Source organism: Natrix helvetica (genome assembly GCF_964273705.1).
Source record: "Natrix helvetica genome assembly, chromosome: 1".
Classification (NCBI taxonomy): Eukaryota; Metazoa; Chordata; class Lepidosauria; order Squamata; family Natricidae; genus Natrix; species Natrix helvetica.
The window spans coordinates 334,287,530-334,309,727 of NC_138548.1; the positions used below are offsets into that span (position 1 = coordinate 334,287,530).

A 22,198-nucleotide genomic window follows, 5' to 3' on the forward strand; every position below is an offset into this window, starting at 1 on the left:
CCATAGACCTCATTTTCTACAGGGTGTTTTTCCCCTTGCTTATCTGGGAGTCAGGAGAGAATTATAAAGCCTGGGTCAGTGAAATTGCGCTCTTGCTTCGAAGAGAAGGCACACATTCCATGGTTTTTAATCCTCCTCCTCAACCCTGGACACCTGCAATGAGAGACCTCGAAAACAGAGCAATCACGACTTTGCTCATGTCAATGGAAATTGAGATCCAAGGTATCTTTCCACCTGATGCAACTGCCCAAGAAATTTGGGCTATTTTGGAAGATTGCTACAGGCCCGTTTCAATTGAATCTTCATGTTTGCTCATGTCTGAGTTCCATGGTTCGAAGTTGAAACCTGGTGAACGAATTGGTGGACATTTGACCAAACTGAAAAGAATGAGAAGTGAATTGAGACAAAATGGCCATGTAATTGATGATATCCAAATGATTAGCATCATCATTAACTCATTGAATTATGAATGGAAAGATGCTGTTGCAAAGATTAACTACGTGCCTATTGCTCAACGCACAGTTAACCACGTTTGCAGACTTTTAGTGGAAGACGAAGCTATCAGGTTAGCTACACCACATCTGCAACGACCTCCAGCGTCAAAGGCTCCAGCCAGACGTCCCTTCCGAGGAAGAGGCTACGCTCCAAGGATGCCAAAATGCTACACCTGCAACCGTGTGGGACATGACACCCGGGATTGTCCCCAACGAGTTCCAGCTCCCGCCACGTACCAGCCCAAAGGAACAGATTCCAGAGGCAGAGGTAGAGGCGGAAGACAAGGTCGTCGTGGTCCAAGGCGTGATTCACAAGCTCCACTTGTGACACTGGCCATAACCAACGTTCCACAACCTGATCCAAAGTTCGACAGACGTCTTTTGTGGACTTTAGATAGTGGAGCAGCTGTGCACGTTACCCACAGAAGGGAACTTTTCACAGAGATGGGCGAACCAGAGCCCGAGTATCGAGAACTGTATTCCTTCACCAACCACACTTGCAAGGTTATGGGAAAAGGAACTGTTTACATTGAAGAGCTCGATACACACATCCCTGATGTTTATTACATACCTTCAGCAACCAGTAATTTGCTTAGTCAAAGTCACTTATCTAGAGATTTAAAGTTCCAGGTTCACCACCTCGAAAAAGCAAGTTACTTAGTTAAAGATGGAGATATTGTTGCTGAAACCATGCTGATTGGTGGTGTTTATTACTTAAAGCCAAAGCCTAAAGGGCAAGCACAAGCAAGTATGCAAACTCCAAAAAGGCACAACGCAGACCCAGAGAGAGTTGTCCCAGAGAGAGAAAACGTTACTGTGCCAAAGGCTCCTAAAGCCAACAAACAGAGAAAACAGAAACAGGTTGCTCAAAGCAAGCCTGAGGGTCCTCATGAAACTGTAAATGTTGAGAATTCACTAACTGGTAAACTTTTGCATTCCAGGTGTATTCACAAGTGGCACAGAAGATTGGGGCATGCCAGTTTCCGTGTTCTTAGAAAGATGCCGGAGTTCGCAAAAGGTTTGGATCTAAAGGGGTGTAAGGTGTTTTTGGATTGTGCGGTTTGCAAAAAGGCTAAATCCAAGGCGGCTGCAATTCCCAAACACGCTACACGCCGGTCAACACGCATTTTTGATTTGGTACACACTGACATAGTGGGTCCTTTCCCACCAACACTTGGTGGCAGAAAGTATTTTTTAACAATTGTAGATAATCATTCTAGATATGGATTTGTATATCCTATGAGAGAGAAATCTGAGACCTTTCAGATCTTTAAAGACTTTGCAGCTTTTGTTTCTACACAATACCAAGTTCGCATCGCCAGAATCCAGAGTGACCGTGGTGCAGAATTCATGTCTCAGCGTTTCCAGGACTGGATGCGTAAGAATGGAATTCTTCATCAGACATCTGCTCCATATACACCGGCTCATAACGGAGTCGTAGAAAGAAGACAAGGGGTTCTACAAACCATGATGCGTTGTCTTCTAGAAGATGCCAATCTCAGTAACGCATACTGGGGTGAAGCAATCAAATATGCAAATTACATTGTCAACCGTACTTGGAGCAGTGTAATCAGTCAAACTCCTTTCTACATGCTGTATGGCTACAAGCCCGATCTCAAAAACCTCCATATTTTTGGTTCATATGCTATGGTGAACACTCCCTTAAGTCAAAGAAGAAAGGGAGGTATAGTAGCAAAGAGACTAAGATTTATGGGTATTGATGATAATTCAAAATGGTACAAATTCATTGATACTAAACATGTGATTGTCATTTCACAATCTGCTAATTTTGAGGAAGACATTGACTGGTCCAGGATTCATTCCAATGATCCTGAAGTTTATTTTCCTAGAGATGGTGTTCCAGATGCCACGCAGCCTGATAACAATTTGCAGGCAGATACTCCTTCTACCAGTTCTTCACAACCTGATGTTCCGTCTTCGCAAGCCGCGGATGCTGATGCTAGCGACGAACGTGAGGACGAGGATGATGATGATGAAGAAGAAGAAGACTGGTCTGTTGCTCCTAGACGCTCCAAGAGGGCCACAAAAGGAATCCCTCCACAACGTTATTCATGGCAACTGACAAAAACACCAGTACCTTTGATTTGCAACGTTACTCTTCCTCCAGAGACATTCACACAAATCAAACAGCTTCCTGATTCAGAACAAGACAAGTGGTATGATGCAATGCAGGATGAAATGGACAGTTTAAAGAAACTTAATGTATTCACACCTGCAAAACCTCCAGCAAACAAGAAAGTCATTGGCACCCGATGGGTCTACAGAATCAAGAAGAAACCAAATGGTGAGTCTTTATACAAAGCCAGACTTGTAGCTCAGGGTTTCGCTCAACGTTATCCTGAGGACTACACAAACACTTACTCACCAACAGTCAGAACTGAAAGTGTAAAAATTGCCTTAACCACTGCAACTATTCTTGGTTTAGAAGTTTTTCAATTTGATGTGGACACAGCTTATCTACATGCAGACCTAGATGAAGAGATCTACGTGAGAAGCCCTCCAGGATTCCGAAAGCAAGAAGGGGATACCTGGTTCCTGAACAAAAGTCTTTATGGTCTGAAACAGTCAGGTTTAATGTGGTATTTATGTCTTACTGACAAACTAAATTCAATGGGCTTTATTAAGTCCGAAACTGATGAATGCGTGTTCACAAAAAGATCTAACAATGCATATGAGATAATTCTTGTTTATGTTGATGATATTGTTTATATTGGTCCAAATAAGAAAATGAATGAGATTTTTGCTAAAAGTTTGCAGAGATACTTCACACTAAAATCTTTAGGACACATTAGCACTTATTTAGGTGTTCAAATTGAAAAGACACAGAAGGGGTTTAGTCTTTCACAAGAAGAGAAAATTGACCACATTCTACATCATTGCAACATGAAAGATGCTAGCACAACAAAGACACCCATGCAAACAGATTTTCACAACTTAACACATGAACCAAGTCCTGAGTTCGAGGATCAAACACTTTATCGTTCAGTCATTGGTTCACTATTATACATTAGTAGTTGGACCAGACCTGACATCGCACTTAGTGTTAATCTTTTATCACGACACGTAGGTAAGGCAACACAATTTCATTGGTCATGCATTAAGAAGTTATTGAAATACCTAAAACACACTAAACACATGAAGTTATTGCTAGAACCAACACACGCTGATCAACCAAAGTTGATTTGTTTTGCTGATTCCGACTGGGCGAGCGACAAGAAGTCACGCAAAAGCACTTCTGGTTACATGATGTTCCTAAATGGTTGTCCTGTTTACTGGCAAGTGAGAAAACAGAGTTTTGTTTCATGTTCATCTACTGAAGCTGAATATGCTTGTGTTTCAGATGCTTGTAATTCTCTAACGTGGTTTGATGCTTTGATCACAGATATCTGGACACGTCCGATTCGACCAATCACCGTGATGGAAGATAATGTATCTGTGGTTTATATTTCTGAGTCACATTTTACAGGTTCTAGGTCCAGACACATTGACATTCGTTATCAAAACACAAAGCAATTAGTTAAGCAAGGTTTTGTTAAATTGCAATATGTTTCTACACATGATCAGATCGCAGACATGCTTAACAAACCACTTGCCGCAAATCAACACGAGTATCTGCAAAAGAAGATGTGCCTTAATTGATGATTTGATGACGTCAGCCCAGACTAGCAAAAGAAGGGGTGTCACGATGTTAAAAAGTTTGCTAGGCCTGAACTGAATGAATTGACACTCAAGAGTTAAACTAAGAAAGAGTTATTGCGCAGGTCATAAAAGTTCTTATCTGAAAGTGATTTATTGCGCATGCGTTACACATTCCAAAAAAAAATTTTTTTTTGTCCGGCTGCCAAGCAGAACTGGCAGACGGAGCTTTCATTATCAAAATGTAACAATTAGTTTATTTTACTTTTATTTACTTTTATTAAAGTTTGTTTATTAATTAGAATACTTCTTAAAGACTTATTTCTTTTTTTTAAATATCTCAAAAGATATGCGGAAGGAAATCAGCCTCGGTCCATAGACCTCATTTTCTACAGGGTGTTTTTCCCCTGACACTCTCCTCCTACATTTCAAAACAATGCAATTGAATGCTTTCTTCTGGATAATGCCTTTATTAATTTATTAATGTCACATTAGCCTTCTTCAAGTGTTCCCTTCAAAGCATAAAGACTTGGAAATGGGCGGAGAAGTTTGCATATTCGTCCTGAGTAAAACATCAAGGGTATCAGTTCATGAAGAGAGTTTTATTTGTCTTCAGCCCTGGAGTCGACCATCCACATAAATGCTTGGAAGTCAGAGAGATAGGGAATAGCCCCACATTTACCTAGCTTCAAAGTATCATGGTTTTAGATGAATCCCTAAAGAGAGAGATTTCAAACCAGGTTTCAAAAATGTTCGGCTATGGGTGGTTGGATGCACTGTTTTATCAATGTCAAAACAAAATTTCCTCGGAGATCAGTCTATTTGCCAAATTACTGGTGTTGCTGTCCCTTCATTTTTCAAACAAAAAAAAATGGAGTTGGGCCAAGCAATGCTGATATTGTTAGGTCCCATGAGTCAGTCAACTAATTGCCTAAATTTTATATCAAGGAAATGTTAGAAAATAATCTTATACATTTGGCTGCTTTCCTATTGTTGGGAGAAATGTCTTTCTGGGTTCAGTTCCAAGTGGGAAGAAAGACACTGGAAACATGGAGGCTGATTGGAAAGATGGCTTAATGGTGGACAGGACCACATGGTTTAAGGTCCTGGGCAATTGAGCACATGGGTGTGAGAGAGATTTATACCCTCTCTTGGGCCCTGCCTTGGAACTTCCTGTTCCTGTGTAAGGACAGATATTCTGATAGGTTGTCAGATTCCTATGGGGCCATGCAGGGGTAACTTTGTAGGTTGTCTTAATCCCAGGCTTGATTGAATCTTATTGGGTGATGAGGTAATGAAGCTATCAAGTCCTGAGGGTGGAGGTCTTAATCCCATCACTCTGGAGCTGAAGTGGGGGGGGGGGCAGGGAGCTGCTTTAAAAACATGTTTCTCCTTTTCTCATCCAGGGAAATATAATATTCTGCCTTTTTCATATTCCCTAGAATATTTCATTCTTCTAGGAGATGAGTAGGTGCTAACTTTCTTACACTAGCTATCCATAAACAGTACAATTAATGGTGCTCTATAATACTTGATTTTTTAAAAAATAGCAATGAAGAATTAAATAGTAGCTCCAGTTTCCTAACAGGCCAGTCATACTAGAGGAAGAGAAAGAATAAAAAGTGTATCACTCTTCCCCCATTCCAAATTAGGAACTGTGTTTAAGAGAAATAGAGAAGATAATCCTTTAATTATGTGAAAAGCTTTTCAAAGCATCTCTTCCTTGTTACAAAAGCCCTGAAGGAATATGAGGGATTTAAGTGGGACATCTATATACTTCGTAATAAAAAATATTCCATAGAAGTCAGTAACAAAAAAATGTTTTGCTTGAGTGAAGTCCAGAGAAGATTTACTGGATCCCATTAATTTATTGTTCTACTTAAGAATTGTAGATAGGAATCCATTTCCCATTGGTTATTACTTATACCTTCTCCTATAGTCCTCAATTTTCTGTTTAGCTCAATATAACTGTGCATCTGTGCTCAATAATGCATCAGTAGACTTGGAGATCTAAAGCATTGCTGGCTAATTATATTAAAAAGTCTCACTAGGTTGGCCAGCAAGGAATAGGTCAATGCTTTCATGATTGTCTTCCACAATGCCATGTCACTTCATGGGCCCAACAATGCCATTTTTAAAAAATTAATTTGAGTGTTTTTGTGCATACGTTTGCCTTAAGCTGTTCGGCCTTATTTGAAATTGTCAAGCTGAGGTTGAAAATGAATTGAGGGAAGAGATGAATGTTGCATCCTGTTGTGCAGAATCTGTAAGAAGGACCCTTCTGAATCTACATTACTCTTCCTTTGGCATTTTCAACTGCTCAGTTGCCCTTTCCTATTCAATGTGACCTAATATGAGAAAGCAGAACCAAAGCCATAAGCATACTTGTTAGGTAGCAAAATGATAGGCATTTGTGAAACCTGTCGTAATTTAATACTGATCCATAAAAATCTTAATATTTTACGAGGGCTGACCTCTCCTGCCAAATGTCAATGAAGCCACCAACCAATCAAACACAATAATCCTGAGTTTATGACCGCAATTTAAAATGTGAATCTGTATCCAGATGAGAACATTTCGTTTCTTGTATCAGAAGAGAGAGAGGGAGGGCTATGTTTTTGCTAATAGATGTGACTCTTTTTTGCTAGGTTGAGAAGTTTAATAGGTTTGGGATGGTAATTGCAGAACTCTCGTTTCACCCCTAAGTATCTGCTCTGCCTTCAACAGAGTTGTCTGCAGCATCTATGCCACTGTGCTGCAAGTTTTATCCATTTTGTATGGATTGTTATTAATAATGGGCATTTATCTCAGCATTTAGTCATGCTGGCCACATGACCACAGAGATGTTTTCTGACAGCACTGGCTCTTCGGCTTTGAAACAGAGATGAGTCGGGAATGACTAGCATATATGTGCAAGGGGAACCTTTACCTTTATGGGCATTGTGACATCACACATTCCTACAAAAGAGTTGGAGCTTTCAGTGCAAAAATGATGCCAATTTCATTAGATTAAAAAAAAAGATTTTTTTTCTGCAGGAGAGCTAGTTCCATGTTGGAAGTACATGAGTACCTGTTGCAAGAAAAGTTTCTCTCTTTGTTTCTTTGAGTGATGGAATATGGGTTTGTGAAAATAATGGAAATATGGAACTGGTTTTGTCTTTCCTGATAAACATATCCTTTGTTGAGTTGCCCCTTCCTGGGATATTCATTAATAAAATCGACAAATTTGTGGCTGTAATCAGTGGTGGGATTCAAATAATTTAACAACCCGTTCTCTGTCCTAATGATCAGCTAAGTAGGTGTGGCCAATTCAATGTCAGTCACGTCAATGGGCGCTTTGCCTTAGCTGTTACAATGTAAACTGAGATGCAGTTTCTGTAAACAGGGCAATAAAGATTAGGCTAGAAACAACACCTGAATGTTTCCTTCCTGCCTTCCTTACAGGATTAGCCCTGTAAAGTGGGAAAAAAGAAAATGAGATTTCTTCCAACAACCAGTTTTCCAAACTGTTTAGAAAGTTAACAACCAGTTCCGAATAGGTGCGAACTGACTGAATCCCACCCCTGGCTGTTATTATTTATTGTATCTCAAAACAAGCAGCATGTCTTCAAATGAATTTATACAGAAGTTTTTTTTCTTCAAAACCGCACTCTACATTAAACTATAGATGGCTATAGATTGGCTGATTCATTTATTCACATTTTAGCTTAAAAAACTCGGTGTCAAAAATCTATCATTTTTTTTCAAATTTAGGTTCAGTTTAACTTGCTTCTGTGATAATCTGAGTTTTTAAAAGATGATTTCATAAAAATATACATATTTTTCAGCATATACATATTTTCCTTTTAATAGTCACATTTTGTATGCAGTTTAGCCGGTGTTCGTAATGTCTATATATTCCTTTTACTCATAGACACAATGTGTGTGCATTTTCTCTGAATTATTAATCTTTTAAAGGTTACCTTACTTCTCCCTTTTCTTGCTGAGTTATTTAACCATAGTATGCAGGCAGCAGGATGTGATTGTTCTCACAATAATAAAACACACAGACACACACACACACAATCCTGAAACACTCACCCATACAAACACCAACACATAGACCCACTATGAATTTGCAGAGCATGTCTACCATAAATATCCCTACCAAAAATTCATGAGTTTGCTAACTGCTCAGATGCAATTAGTGAATATCACTACTATCCAATAAAAACACAAGTGGAATTTAAAAGCAAAACAGCAAATGGATAACTTATGGAAAGAGGATTTTTATGGAGACTTGGTAGTACTCTTTTAAAAAAGCAATTCTGTGAATTAATTCTATGCTATTAATTCTGTTGCAAGGTATTGAGTCTCTTCTCTTCAGATATTTCATTATAGTTTGAAACATGGAAGAGAGCTTATAATTATCCTTAGAATATCTATCCTGCCCCATTTTATGTTGAAACTGCCAATAGAGGTATTATGTGTTACAACCAGTGGGTTTAAAATATTTATTGCTTTGGCACAATTCTACTTCACTTGGGATTATCCTATGAACTAGGCCTACAATATATATTAGTAGTCACATTAGAGTGAAAAAACTATATATTCTAGGATTCTGTTTATTTCAGTCTTTATAAACTGAACCCATGAATCTTTTTTTAAAAATTAGCACTCTCAAAAGGATTGAGCAGGAAAGTGGATTTAATTGCTTTTGCGTGTAATCCTAAACCAGTGGTAGATATTTTCTTGGCAAAGACTGAATTATAAGAACATACTGTGGAGTAATTACAAATGGCTGCCATGATGGACATTACCAATTACAAAACATCAATGTATCTAAATATAACCATATTTATTTCTGAAATGTCAGGAAATAGTCATTATGTATAGGGTCACCATACTGTATGGCAAAAATCTAGCTAACCACCAGATGGCACCAAAATTATCTTTTAAAAAATCTCTTTGCTGCCATCTATTGGTTGACCGTGCTTTTTCAGCCTAGATACAAGAATCCTACAATGTAAGTAGGTCACGGAAACCTTTTCTGCTGTCTCCTACAATTTAAATTTTGATGTGCTGGTGTCAAAGAATGACAATGTCTTACCTGAAGGGATAGGCAAAGGCTATGTCAATGCTGCGGTCGCTCTGTGTCCTGTTTGCGCAGTCCACGCTGAGCCGCAGTCCTCCAGAATAGCCACCACATGTTGCAAATGCAAAGACTGCAAAAAGCTGTGAAAAGATAACAATTCAGCAAAGTGAATTCAGCACTTGTACATAGTTATGACAACAGAAGCAGCAGTGCAGTGGTGGGTTCCGGATCCTGTTGCAACCGGTACAGTTGTAACGGGGCCCGGCGTCCTCCACATGAACTTGCTCGGCATGCGTGCACACACACGCAGTGCGTGCTTGCATCTAACCATCCAGCGACGCCTCCGAAAGCTTCTGCGACACTCCAGCTGCTCGGCGAAGTGTCACGCAGGCGCTGTATCTGTAATGCCCATGCGCGGAAGCACCGAAGGATTTAAAGACAGATAAGGAGCACGGGCAAGTGGGCGAGCCTTCCGGAGCACCGTACCGGAACGGTACCCAGTGCTCCCGGCAGGCTCCGATACGCCCATACCGGGGCGTACCGCCTGCAACCCACTACTGCAACAGTAAGTCTCAGAGGAGGAAATGAACAGGTTCTTAATGGGAATAAGAATAAAAAAACAGTAAAAGAATTTCAAGAAATAAAGTAAAAAAAATAAAAGAGAAAACTGTTTTCAGTAATACATTGATTATTATTTCTAGTTTCTTCAAAGTGACAAACAAGAATGTGAAATTCTAGTAAGAACTGGCTCAGTCTGGCCGGAGGCAAAATTGCCTCAAAAGTTGCACTTTAATAAACTGCAAACTCATTATAATGCAACCCCACCCCCACACCTACTGAATATTCAATTGGTCATTAACAAGAACATTCTAAGAATATTATGGGAAGCTTTGAACATAATCCATATATAGTTGCTGGGCATGCTCTCTAGATACTTGTTGACTTAAATTGTGCTAGCCCAGTGATGGCTAACCTTTTCTGGACTGAGTGCCCAAAGTGCGGGCGGAAATGCACATGTGCATGCCAAAACCCCCAAAATGCAATGTGGGCACAACCCCCGTGCATGCGCCCCCCCAGTGCACGTATGTGTGGCCCCCTGCATGCCCCTGAGCATGCGTGCATGTCCTCCACATGCGCATACCCCTGTATGTGCCCCACTTTTTGTGCATGCACTTCCAGAGACCCGATGACCATCTGGCTGGTGGGAGGCACACATTCATGTACGGTAGAGCTGAACAGGGGTGCCATAGGTTTGCCATCACGGTGCTAGCCAATTGAAGAACAGATTCCAAAGCCATTATATTTGAATTTTATTTAAAGCTTTTTCTCCTTTTGCTAAGGTTCTTTCCATCTAGTACCTGTGGGAGCCTATCCTTTACTTATGCATAAATGAGTATTAATCTACCTTCTGGCTCAAATACTATTTTGTCAAAGGGGACACCAGGCTAAAGAACCTTGTTGCTGTTTACAGCTAGCGTTCTCACTGTAGTTTAGGCTTACTTTTCTTGCTAACTTTTGTCTTATGCCAATTTTATATCAGGAGGCTATGATTTGGTCTTGCAGATCAGTTTGAGATTTCCAAATCACATCTGGAAGTGTCAAATCGGATTAATGTCAATTACTGTCTTAGGTTACCTGTAATTGTGAACCAGGAGCTTGCAGGTAATAATAATGCTAAAGCAGATTTATTGGCAGAAAGACACTTCTGTATTTCTTTCGGTATATAATCTTTCCTGAGGGTTTATGCTAATGAACAAAAGCCTCCCTCCCCCAAAAGGTCCAAGAAGTTAAGCTGATTTTGTCAAATTATTTTCTTTGCTGGTTTCACCCTTCGTTTATTGAACCGCTGGTCTTCATGGGCTAAATCTCATTAAACTCTCTTCTTAAGTATGCTAACTCCTGTAACATAACATGTATTTTTTTAAAAAAATATATCATATGCCATATTTGGGAAATCAGACACCACTGATGTGTGTTTTTAATCAGGAGATAGGAGACATGTTTTTACAAGCTACCTCAGAATGAGTCATTTAGTGTTGCAGCAAGCTAAGAAAAGTAATTTTGTTATACACGATTAGTATCATTACATTAAAAAAAAGGAGTGCAGAATGTGATTTCAAATCAAGTTAAATTGCCTGTTCACACAAACCACTTTTTAAAACAAATTCTGTTGATGACTGGATTTTAGCACTCCCCCCACCCCTGCATATCATATACGCCATATCTATGATCATCTTTTTAAAAGCAATTTTTCAAGTTTACAGCACATTCTATCTGCATCTGTTTAGAAGTTCTGTTTCGTGTCTAAAAGTGAAAGGCAACCATTAACCAGCAGAAACAGAATCATAATTAGATTTATTGATTAACATATTGTTGTGTTGTTTTACAAGGAATCCTAATGTATTTTCCTTTCTGAAAACATTCCCTTGCATTACAGATTCATTCTGCCAGCAGCAGAAACTCATTTTTTCATTTATCAAACAGAAGTTACTGAGGCTTACTCACACTTGGCCCTTCTAGATATGTTACATATTAATTTTCTGATTTCCTAATCATCTTAATTAGAATTAAAGTCAAATGGTTATCAAATATGGGAATTAAACCCAACATGTTTTGGATTTTTTTAGGTTTGGACAACCTGAAACTACTCCACTTATAGTCCAGTGGTGGGTTCTGGATCCTGTCGCAACTGGTACGCTGTGACGGGGCCGGGTGTCCTTGTCAGGCACATGCGCTGCGCACGCATGAGCATACCACTGCCCTGTGACACCCAGCTGCTCGGTGGAAGCCGCGCAGGGGCCGCACACTGTGTGCAGGTGCGCAATTGGCCCATTCGCATCAAAAAGTGGTAAGGAACGCGGCGGGCCAAATGAGCCACCATTCCAGTACGGTGGCCACGGCTCCCAGCTACCAATGGTATGCCTGTACCGGGCAGTACCGCCCGGAACCCACCACTGCTATGGTCTGACTTAAGCAAAGTACACAAAATTATCTTCTAAAACGTCCTACCTGTCAATGACTACTTCAGCTTCAACCTCAATAATACACGGGAAAACAATAGATACAAACTCAAGATAAACCACTCCAAACTTGATTGCAGAAAATAGGACTTCAGCAACAGAGTGGTCAACGCTTGGAATCCTCTACCCGACTCTGTTGTTGCATCCTCAAACCCTCCCAGCTTCAGCCTTAAACTGTCTACCATGGACCTCACCCCATTCCTAAGAAGTTCTTAAAGGGGTTGTGTATAAGTGCACCAGCGTGCCTACCGTCCCTGTCCTATTGTCTGTAATTATTTGTACTCATTTCCTTTGTTCATGCCCATGTTTATACCTATACCTGTTATCTTGTGTATGTTTGACAAACTAACTAACTAAATAAAAATGAATGTCTGAAGGATCCCAATTTCAGAAAGGGTGGACTGAAGAGGTAAAGAAATAAATATAATGAAGCCAACAAGGGCAGGCCACAGTAGCTGAACTCTTCATTTTTTAAATATAAAGGTAGTCTTTGACTTACGACCACAACTGAGTCCAAAATTTCAGTTGCTAATCAAAACAGCTGTTAAGTGAGGCTTGCCCCATTTCATGACCTTTCTTGCCACAGTTGTTACATGAATCACTCCAGTTGTTAAGTTAGTAACATGGTTGTTAAGTGCATCAGCTTCCCCATTGACTTTGCTTGTCTGTAGGTCACAAAAGGGGATCACATAACTCTGGGACACTGCAACCGTCATAAATGTGAGTCAAATGTGCCAAGTGTCTGAATTTTGATCACATGATCATTAGGATGCTGCAATAGTCGTAAGTGTGAAAAATGATCACAAGTCACTATTTAAGTGCCGTTGTAATTTTGAATGGTCACTAAGTGAACTGTTGTAAATTGATGACTACCTGTGATTGAATATAAAATGTAGAATTCCTTTCAATATTTGGTCACTATGCAAATACTACTTTTATATCGATAGTGTCATTCTGTAAGGCATGACATGGGGTGGACACATCATATTCCTTAATTGTATGTTTTGTCCATATACCTGAATGCCATACCAATTTCATATGCTCAGCAAGCAGCCTCCTCACTCATATTGTATGGAAACCTATGGTATTCACAAATGCCACTCCTTCCTTCCTTCCTTCCTTCCTTCCTTCCTTCCTTCCTTCCTTCCTTCCTTCCTTTCCATCCATCCATCCATCCATCCATCCATCCATCCATCCATCCATCCATCCATCCATCCATCCCATCTACAAAGACCAACTATCTCTATTACTGCTTGTTAGATTTGATAATGGATAGGCACACACAGGCTTAATGGTAACAACAGCTCTTTATTAAGTACAACAAGTGAGAACAATCCAGCGAAGGTTGAGTCTGACAGCAGCCCTTTTATAGGGAGCTGTCAGACCCTTCGACCAATAGGATTAAACCTCTGTTCCCACCGGAACAGAAGACCTTGGTGGAAACCACTGAAGTTAGAGCAAGTATCTAACACTGCTATTTCTACATTTTACTCTGAGTATATCAAAAAGAAAAAAAGTAAAACAGGAACAGTTATGCTTTGCAAGCAAATAACTTTATTTCTCTATAAATAGTATTTATTTATTTGTATCCCTCTGTTATTATTTTTAGAATTAACTTAAGGTGATAAACAGATCAATCACACCTTCCTCTTCCTCCTCCTCCTCCTCCTATTTTCCACACAAGAACAACCCTGTGAGGTGAGTTGGGCTGAGAGAGAGTGAGTGGTCCAAGGTCATCCAACTGGCTTTCATGGCTAAGGCAGGACTTGAACTCACAGTCTCTAGCTGTTAAGGCACCTTAAACCAGTGCTCCCCAACCTTTTTATCGCCGCGGACCGGTAAATGTTTGATAACTTTTCCGTGGCCCGCTTGTTTTGATTTAATAATTTTAATTTAATTGTATTTAAACATGCCTTCAAAATAAAATACAGCTACACCAAAAAATGAATATAAAGTGATTTATTTTATTTAACTCACTAGAATGCCAAATCAATGAGAACCCTGAGCTTGTTTCTTTGCAACGAGATGGTTCCATCTGGGGGTAATAGGAGACAATGACACCCGAAGTGTGTTGCTTATGTCCAGTTTATTCCGTTGTTTTGTTTTGGTTGCTGTCACTGGAGAAAACCCCGCTTCACACAGATAGGTTGTCGGAAATGGCAATAGGGATTTAAGTGCTGTGGTGGCAATCTCAGGGTATTCCGCCATGACTTTAATCCAGAACACCGGCAGAGTTGTTGTCTCGAACGTAGTTGCCAGCGTGCCCCTTTCAATACAGAGATGCCAGCGTGCCCCTTTCAACACAGAGATGGCAGCATGCCCCTTTCAATACAGAGATGCCACAGCATTCCCTCTTTCAATACAGAGATCATCGCGCTATAGTGCTGAGTCTCCTCAATATCAGAGAACCCCCGCCCCCCCCCCTCCGTGCACTTATGCCTGAACCCACACAAACACATTCGGCCCAGGAGTTGTTGACCTAAATAAGTGCAATAGGCCTGGGTGAATGAGAGGGCATTCTAATAAAACCACTGCTGCTCCTCTTTCCGTTTGATAGTGCTGAGTCCCCCCCCCACCTCCGTGCACTTATCTTACGGCAGCTTCTCTTCAGTCCCCGCGTCTCCGACCTCGAGTCCTCAGTCCTCCCGTGGCACCTCCTCCTCGGCCAATGGCGTGAGGTTTGCCTTTCGGCCAATGGCGTGAGGTTTGCCTTTCGGCCAATCAGGAAGCGGGAGGACCCGCTCCCTGATTGGCCAGGAGGAGCATCAGTGTAACAATAGCGAATTTTCATTCGCTATTGTCACACAATGGGCGGGCTTGGGAGGGCGCAATGCTCTGCGCCTCGGCCGCCCGCCACAGTGAAATGATTTGAAGTTCCTCGGGCGGCCCGGTGCCGATTGATCCACGGACCGGCACCGGTCCGCGGCCCGGGGGTTGGGGAACAAGGCCTTAAACCACTAAACCAAACTGGCTTTCCCGTGTTGCTACTGTTTCCCTCCCATGGTCTAAAGGGGAGACTCATAGTTATTTGAGAAAAAGGAATGCTTTGTTTTCATTGTCAGGAACAATATAGCAAATTTGATATTTTTCAGTCAATTATCCTTTGCAAACCACCCAGTCACCCAGGTTTTGATTGACAGAACATGCAAACAAGATGTGCTTCCTGTGGTTGGAGACTAGAGTGTTAGAAATATTTAAAAAGGAGAACAAAGTTGGATTGTATAGCCTAGAAAAAGAAGCAGAAGAACGATCTGTCTGCCAGTCCAATAATTTAATTGCTAATAGTCTTCAAACCACCAAAATGATACCTTGATACATGGCCATTACCAGATAAAATATATAGAAATTAAACTGACTGTATTACTGATGCAACAAGATGCAAAAATCTCATTCATAACAGCAAAGATGGGGCCAGGAGCTGACTGTATATCAGATTATGAACTGCTCATGTGCAAATTCCAAATCAAGATAAAATGGAAGAAATAAGCCAACTACAGTTTCCATGTTACAGTCTTGAGCAAATACTATTTTTAAGGAGAACATCAAGAATCACTCTGAAATCTTGAAGCACGTGGATAGCAGAGGAGGCATGGGATGAAATCCAAATGTTAAAGATGAATGTGGAAATAGATCACCAAAGATCAAAAACAAGAAAAAACTAAACTGGGTGTAAAAACAAATGGTAGAAATTGCCAAGGAAAAAAGAGAAGCCAAAGCCGAGAGAAATAAATACCTCAGGAAGGAACATAACAACGAATAACCTTACAAGAGTATGTATATATATATATACAGTATATCCAAACTCAGAAGGAGCATCCAACATCAGATTGGTGCGTTAATGGATCCCAATGGACTGACAGTAGTAATTGATTCAAACCAAGATGGAAGGAATATATTGAATTCTGGGGAATAGAGAACTCATAATCCCATTTGGAGACAGGCAACAAAGTGTCTTCTTTGGCAACGTAGAACAACAGGACTACAGGAATGACTACACTTTCAACCAAAATAATGCAAGGGCACCAAAGTTAGCAAAGTACAATGCAATATAATACAAACTCATGGATTTTATACAGTAACTCCAGAAATATTGATAAATGATAAAGGAAAGTCATTAAATAATACTATGAATTTTTTCAGGCAGAATGCAACATCTGATATGTGTTGCCCTTACTAGGGCTACTCCAACACTTTACATTCTTTTCTATCAATGGGACTATAGATCAGTGGCCCCCAGCCTTTTGGGCACCAGTGACTGGTTCTGTGGAGAAAGGTTTTTCTGTGGACCAGAAGGGATGTGATTTCATGAGCTGCCTGCATCCTGTGGATGGGGTTTCGCTTTTTTTGTGCAGCCCATTTTCTGCCACGCTGCGGCCCAGTGGGCGTCCATGGACTATGGACTGCTATAGATTACCATATTCTTCGGAGTATAAGACGCACCCTTTTCCCTCAAAAAAGAGGCTGAAAATCTGGGTGCATCTTATACACTGAATACAGCATTTTTTGCCTCCCGGATTCCCGCCCCCTTCACCAAAATGGCCGTGCAGAGCTTGTGGAAGGCTTTCAGAGTGCTCCTGCGGGCTGGGGAGGGCAGAAATAAGCGAAAAACAGGCTGTTTTTTCCCCTCAGCTTTGCCTCCCCCCAGCCCCCAGGAGCACTCTATAAGTCTTCTAAAGGCCATGCATGCAATTTTTTTTGACAAAAATGGCCCTGTTTTTGCAAAAATGGGCCCATTTTTTGCTCATTTTTTGGGGGGGGCCACCCCGCAGGAGAAGTGTACAAGCCTCTTAAAGGCTATTCATGTCTTTAAAAAAAACGGGCCCATTTTTGCAAAAAATGAGCCATTTTTGGGAGGTTTGCAGAGTGCAAAAAAAATTTAAAAAAATTTGCCTCAGTGTTAGATACCTTGGTGCGTCTTATACTCCCACGCGTCTTATACTCCGAAAAATACAGTACCTGATCAGATATGCTAACACCATGTACGATAGATGGGCTCTAATCCACCCTACTTAGATATACTAATGCCATGTAAGGTAGATGGGCTCAATTGTGTGTCCTATGGGAAGACTTAAGGATGAGTTGGAGACAGAGAATCCTGGAGAAAAAGTTTGTGTGGTTGCTAGGAGTCAACGTCAACTTGAGGGACCTCCATTAAAACATTATTGCAATAATAATTTTTAAAAACCTAGTGAAAACACATCAGCTTTACTTATTATTTTCTATACAAAAACTTGGCAAATTTGAATGTCAGACATTCAGATTAATTTCATTCATAAAGAGTCTTGTGACACTGTGAAAACTAACCATTTTATTATGACAACTTTCACTGCAGTGAGACCAAGGATACTGCTCATTCCTTTTAGGTCATGTACTTTGTTGGATTGATTATGTGCTGTCAAGTTGGTGTTTGCTCTTAGTGACCACATAGATATTCTCCTTGACAATCTGCCCCTAACTTGGTCCTTTAGGTCCTCAGAAGGTGCACCCATCACCATTTTAACTGAGTCATCTATCTTACCGCTGCCTGTCCTCTTCTTCTCCTTTCTGTCACCTAAAAACTCAGAGAAAGGACTAGAAAACAAATTGGCATCATAGCATATCTGTACATTTTCTATATATTTACATGTTCTTCTGCTACAATTTTCATTTTGTTTTATCTTTTATGTATCTGTATTGTTTTTGACACACTTGGAAGATGTATCACATTGTGTCCCTCAAGATTACAGTCTATTGAATTCTACTTTTCAGGTCTATTCAATTATGTATTCAAGGGGGCCGTGCCAATTATAGTCCTACAAAGCTAAAAGACCCAAGATTACATGCACCAAAACTGCAACACAGATTTCACTTCAAACCTTGCATTCTATCCAAACTCCACCTTTAGAATCTCTATTTTTACAGGAACTTGGGAAGTTGTCATCTTTCATTTTTTCAAGTTATTTCTGTCTTGCATAGGAAAAGGTCTTTCCTATCATTCTCTTTCAGTCACAGAGTTTGGACTTCTTTTTCTTCAGTGTAACATTTTTATTGGGTTATAAAATAAAATAAGATACAAAATATGAAAGTAAATAGGAAAATGGTGGGGAGGAAGAGGGAGAAGAGAAGTGAGGGAGGATAAGAAGAAAAAGAAACGTTGACTTCTCTCTGTTGCAGTAAAATAAGGCATTAACATCGAATCACAACTTTCTGTTTTTTTTTTATAATGATATGAACAAGCCATTTCTATAAAGATCTAATCGGTAAAACCCAAAATCAAAGTTTGGACTTCTATTTCTTGAACTGTCATTCAAGTCCATGGCAAAGGATGGGTTGGCCCTTACCTCTACCACAGATATAACAAAGGACATAAATGAGCAGAGACTGAAAGTGATTGTGAACATTGTACACTTAATTTAAAAAATACACCAGTCAAAATTAAAAATAACTATTAGCTCCTTTGTAGGCAATATCAGTAATCTAACAGTTTTGTTCTACATGGGATGGTAGGTATATAATTCTAATGTATGAGAACAATACTGTAATCAGACTGAAATTCTTGTTGATTTGTTAATGATTAAAAAAATATGCTCCAAGGACTGATACTGTAGGACTAATTGGTAGGCTAAAAAGCCTATACAAATAGCAGTGAATCTCAGTATGAATTTTGTTGTTGTATATTCAACTGGAGCTGTAGTTTCTGATACTGTGTTATGAATAAAAGACCCCTGACAAGTAGAGGAGACTCGGCTATTTCCTCCCACAAAAAAGAAATTCCTCCTCAGGAATGAATTCAGTTGAACTAGAGAGCAGCAGCGTCAATTGATAATAATAAATGGTTTAGTTTAAATGGTTAGGCAAAACCATTGCATTTTTTGGGAGATGGGAAATGCAAGTGGGCATACACATTTTGTTTGCCGAATAAAACTCCCATAGGTTTAAATAAGAACGAATACACAAAACTTTGTAGTCCTTATTCACCATGAACTAATCTGGAGGTGCTCCCCAATACAGCTGGGCTGGGACATCTGAAAGGACACATTTTCCTGCACATTCCTAAATGAATCTAAAGTTCCTTGAAACTCCTACTCAAACTGCCCTGCCATTCAGAGGCATGGTGAGCAGCTTCTAAAGAGTAGGTCTTTTCAGTGATGCCTCCTCACAAAAGGACACATTGGATCCCAAATTTGCTCTTTCCAGGGTTTGACATGAGCGTTTTTTTAAAAAGAAGAGAATATTTGTAGCCCAGAGATCAACTATGGAGTCCTTGGTGCTCGATTATTTTCTTACAAATGTTTCATTAACCAATTAGGTAACGTCTTCAGTGCTACTGCTACCAAGTCTAAGCAATTTTTATCCTTTTAGGCTGTGTAGGTTTGGATGGGGTGGAATCTGCCCCAACCCAACCCCAGCAAGTAGGAGTGGTACTGGAACCTCTCCCTGGTTCTGGTGAAATATAATCTGTGACTCTTGCAGGGGTTGCTCTCCCTCGGATAGAACTTGTACACAATTTGGGGGCTTTCCTGCACTTGTAGCTCTGGCTTGAACAGGATTTCATGCCTGATGGACTCATCTTACGTGTTAATTGTGCCCGTTCCTGTCCCTGAGGGTATCTGCCTGTGTCACCAGGTCAGAAAGATGGGCATGTTTCAAGTTCCTTATGTTCAATGTTACCATCAACTAAGGCAGTTTGCCTTCTAACACAGCCGTTTCCCCCTGAGACCTGGCAGGCATTCAAAAAAGGTTGAAGTCTTGGTTGCTCCTAGATTTCTCCTTTACTGGAGCCCAGTAAAGTTCTTTGGAGATGTGTTAGCCTTTTGAGGTAATCAAAATAAGTAGTTTGCCCAGACATACTTTATGGTAAGCTTACAGAATCTTGCAACTCTGAAAGTACATCTCTCACCTTCATAATCCAAGAAACTAGAAATGAGACGTTTGCCACACCCCCATTCCTTCTTCAGAAGGTCAGCTGCCTCTTATCTGACCAGTGTCTAGTCCATGACTCTTCTTCCTGTTTCCCAAGATCATCCCCAGATATCAATATAGGATATGGAGGGGAATGTGCTATATTTATGACTAAAGATTGCATTTAACATTTTCTCCATCTGTCTTTAAAAGACTAAGTCAATGGACTATTTTGTAGCTTGATAAAATTATTGGCTCCATTATTAGACTTCCAATGTTTATCTTATTTATCAAATTTAAAAACTATCCTTCATAGCCTCCTCTGGGCAGTGTACAAAGAAACGTCAGGTCAACATTCAGTTTGATTTATGCTATGTAGCATTTTGATGGCATTACAATTTTTATTTTTGTACAAACGATAGAAACAACAAAATAAATTGGTTTCTATCAAGCCACTAATATGATGCTAGAACTGATTTGGCATTCTTGTATAGTAGGCCAAAATTGAAGTGCATTAGTGATTTAAGAGAACATGCCATGGTTCAAAATATATAGATTTATCTACTTGTTAAAATCAGGCAAATTTATGCAGAAAATATCCATAGCTTCTAATATTTTGGCTCCCTGGGCCTGTATGTGAGAATGTGAAATGGGAGATTATCCTATATTTGTCTGCAATATTATTACTGGAATGATGTCATAAAAACTTGCCTATCAGTGTAAATAACATCAAGCTGAAAGGACCAACACCCAGTCAATAAATGGTTGTTTCTTTAAGTCTATAGTAAAATTTTAAGTAAGCAGGTTAATGATTAAGGAAAGAAGGATTGATCATAATAGGGCCATTTAAACATTCAGAAAGTTTTGTTTTGTTTAGAAAAACAAATATATTCAAGTAATTATATAATCTTTGATGTAATTATTGATGTAATATAATATTTGATTTAATATTTATTGCTTGGCTTTAGTAGACCAAAAATTCATCCTGTCTAGTATCTCTTGTTAAATTTGCTGATAGTAAACTTGAAAAAGTGTACAATCATCAGTTAGCCGAGTTCTTCAACAGTCACCCAAAAAGGTAATTAAAGGTAGATTAGACACTGCTGAATGAAGACTATTTTAGCATTAACTTAATTTCTATTTAAAATATGTCAGTTACAGTATCTTAAGCAATGCACTCCCAAAGATGCTTTTCAAAAGGCAACTGGGCTTTCCAAGAAAGTCCAGTTGCCTTTTGAAAAGGCATCTTTGGGACAACCATGACCTGGATGATTGAGAATCTCCATAAACACTAAGCATTGCAGATATCCAGAAAACTTTTGCACCGCCTTTCTCAGAGAAAATACCCAATACTGCAAGCTGGGCTCCTTAATTGCTGATGATGTGCATTGATCAACTTAGCAATACATCTACAATATATAATTGGATTGAGGATTTTTGCTAATGCATCATTCTGACCACTGGAAAAGAAACAAAGAGGAGGCTGAAGAGAAAAATATAAATGGATTGCTCTTCCTATGGTATAATTGAAGTTGTTTCTTTATTTTAAATCAGAGGTCTCAAAACTCAAATGACCATAAGGGCTGCATGAGGACCAGTTCATTTTCCTGATGGCTGCAACTGTGAAGCTTTTTTGGACCGTATAGAAACATAAGTCTATAGCAGGGGTCCCCAACCCCCGGTCTCTGGCATGCCAGAAACTGGGCTGCATAAACAGGAATGCCTCATCTGCGGGATGCAGGCAGAACATGAAACCACACACCCTCTGGTCCACGGAAAAACTTCTCTCCACAGAACTGGTATCCAGAAGGTTGGAGGGCCACTGATCTATAGCATGGGTGTCAAACTCGTGGCATCATATTGCCATCACATGACATTTCATGATGTTTTCCACTTTTGCAGAGCTGGTGTGGGTGTAGCTTGCGCGTGACTTAACTAGCCCAGGGACCGCCAGTTTGACATACCTGATCTATAGTGAGTAAAAAATAAATAAATGAAATGCTATTCCCTACAGAATAAGAGAACCCCCCCCCCCCCACCCTATGCCTGAAGAGAAAAGTTTCTAATCAGGG

At 40.0% G+C, this 22,198-nt stretch overlaps 1 protein-coding gene across 3 annotated transcripts in view; it reads right to left on the reverse strand.

Annotated features, from left to right (window-relative positions):
- Positions 1-22,198, reverse strand: part of SYNPR (synaptoporin) — a 181,924-nt gene that overhangs the window by 25,641 nt on the left and 134,085 nt on the right. For all 3 annotated transcript variants that reach the window (XM_081939931.1, XM_081939929.1, XM_081939930.1), the window contains one exon: positions 9,241-9,365. In XM_081939931.1, coding sequence (XP_081796057.1) covers positions 9,241-9,365 — 125 coding nt within the window. The remainder of the gene's footprint in view (positions 1-9,240; positions 9,366-22,198) is intronic.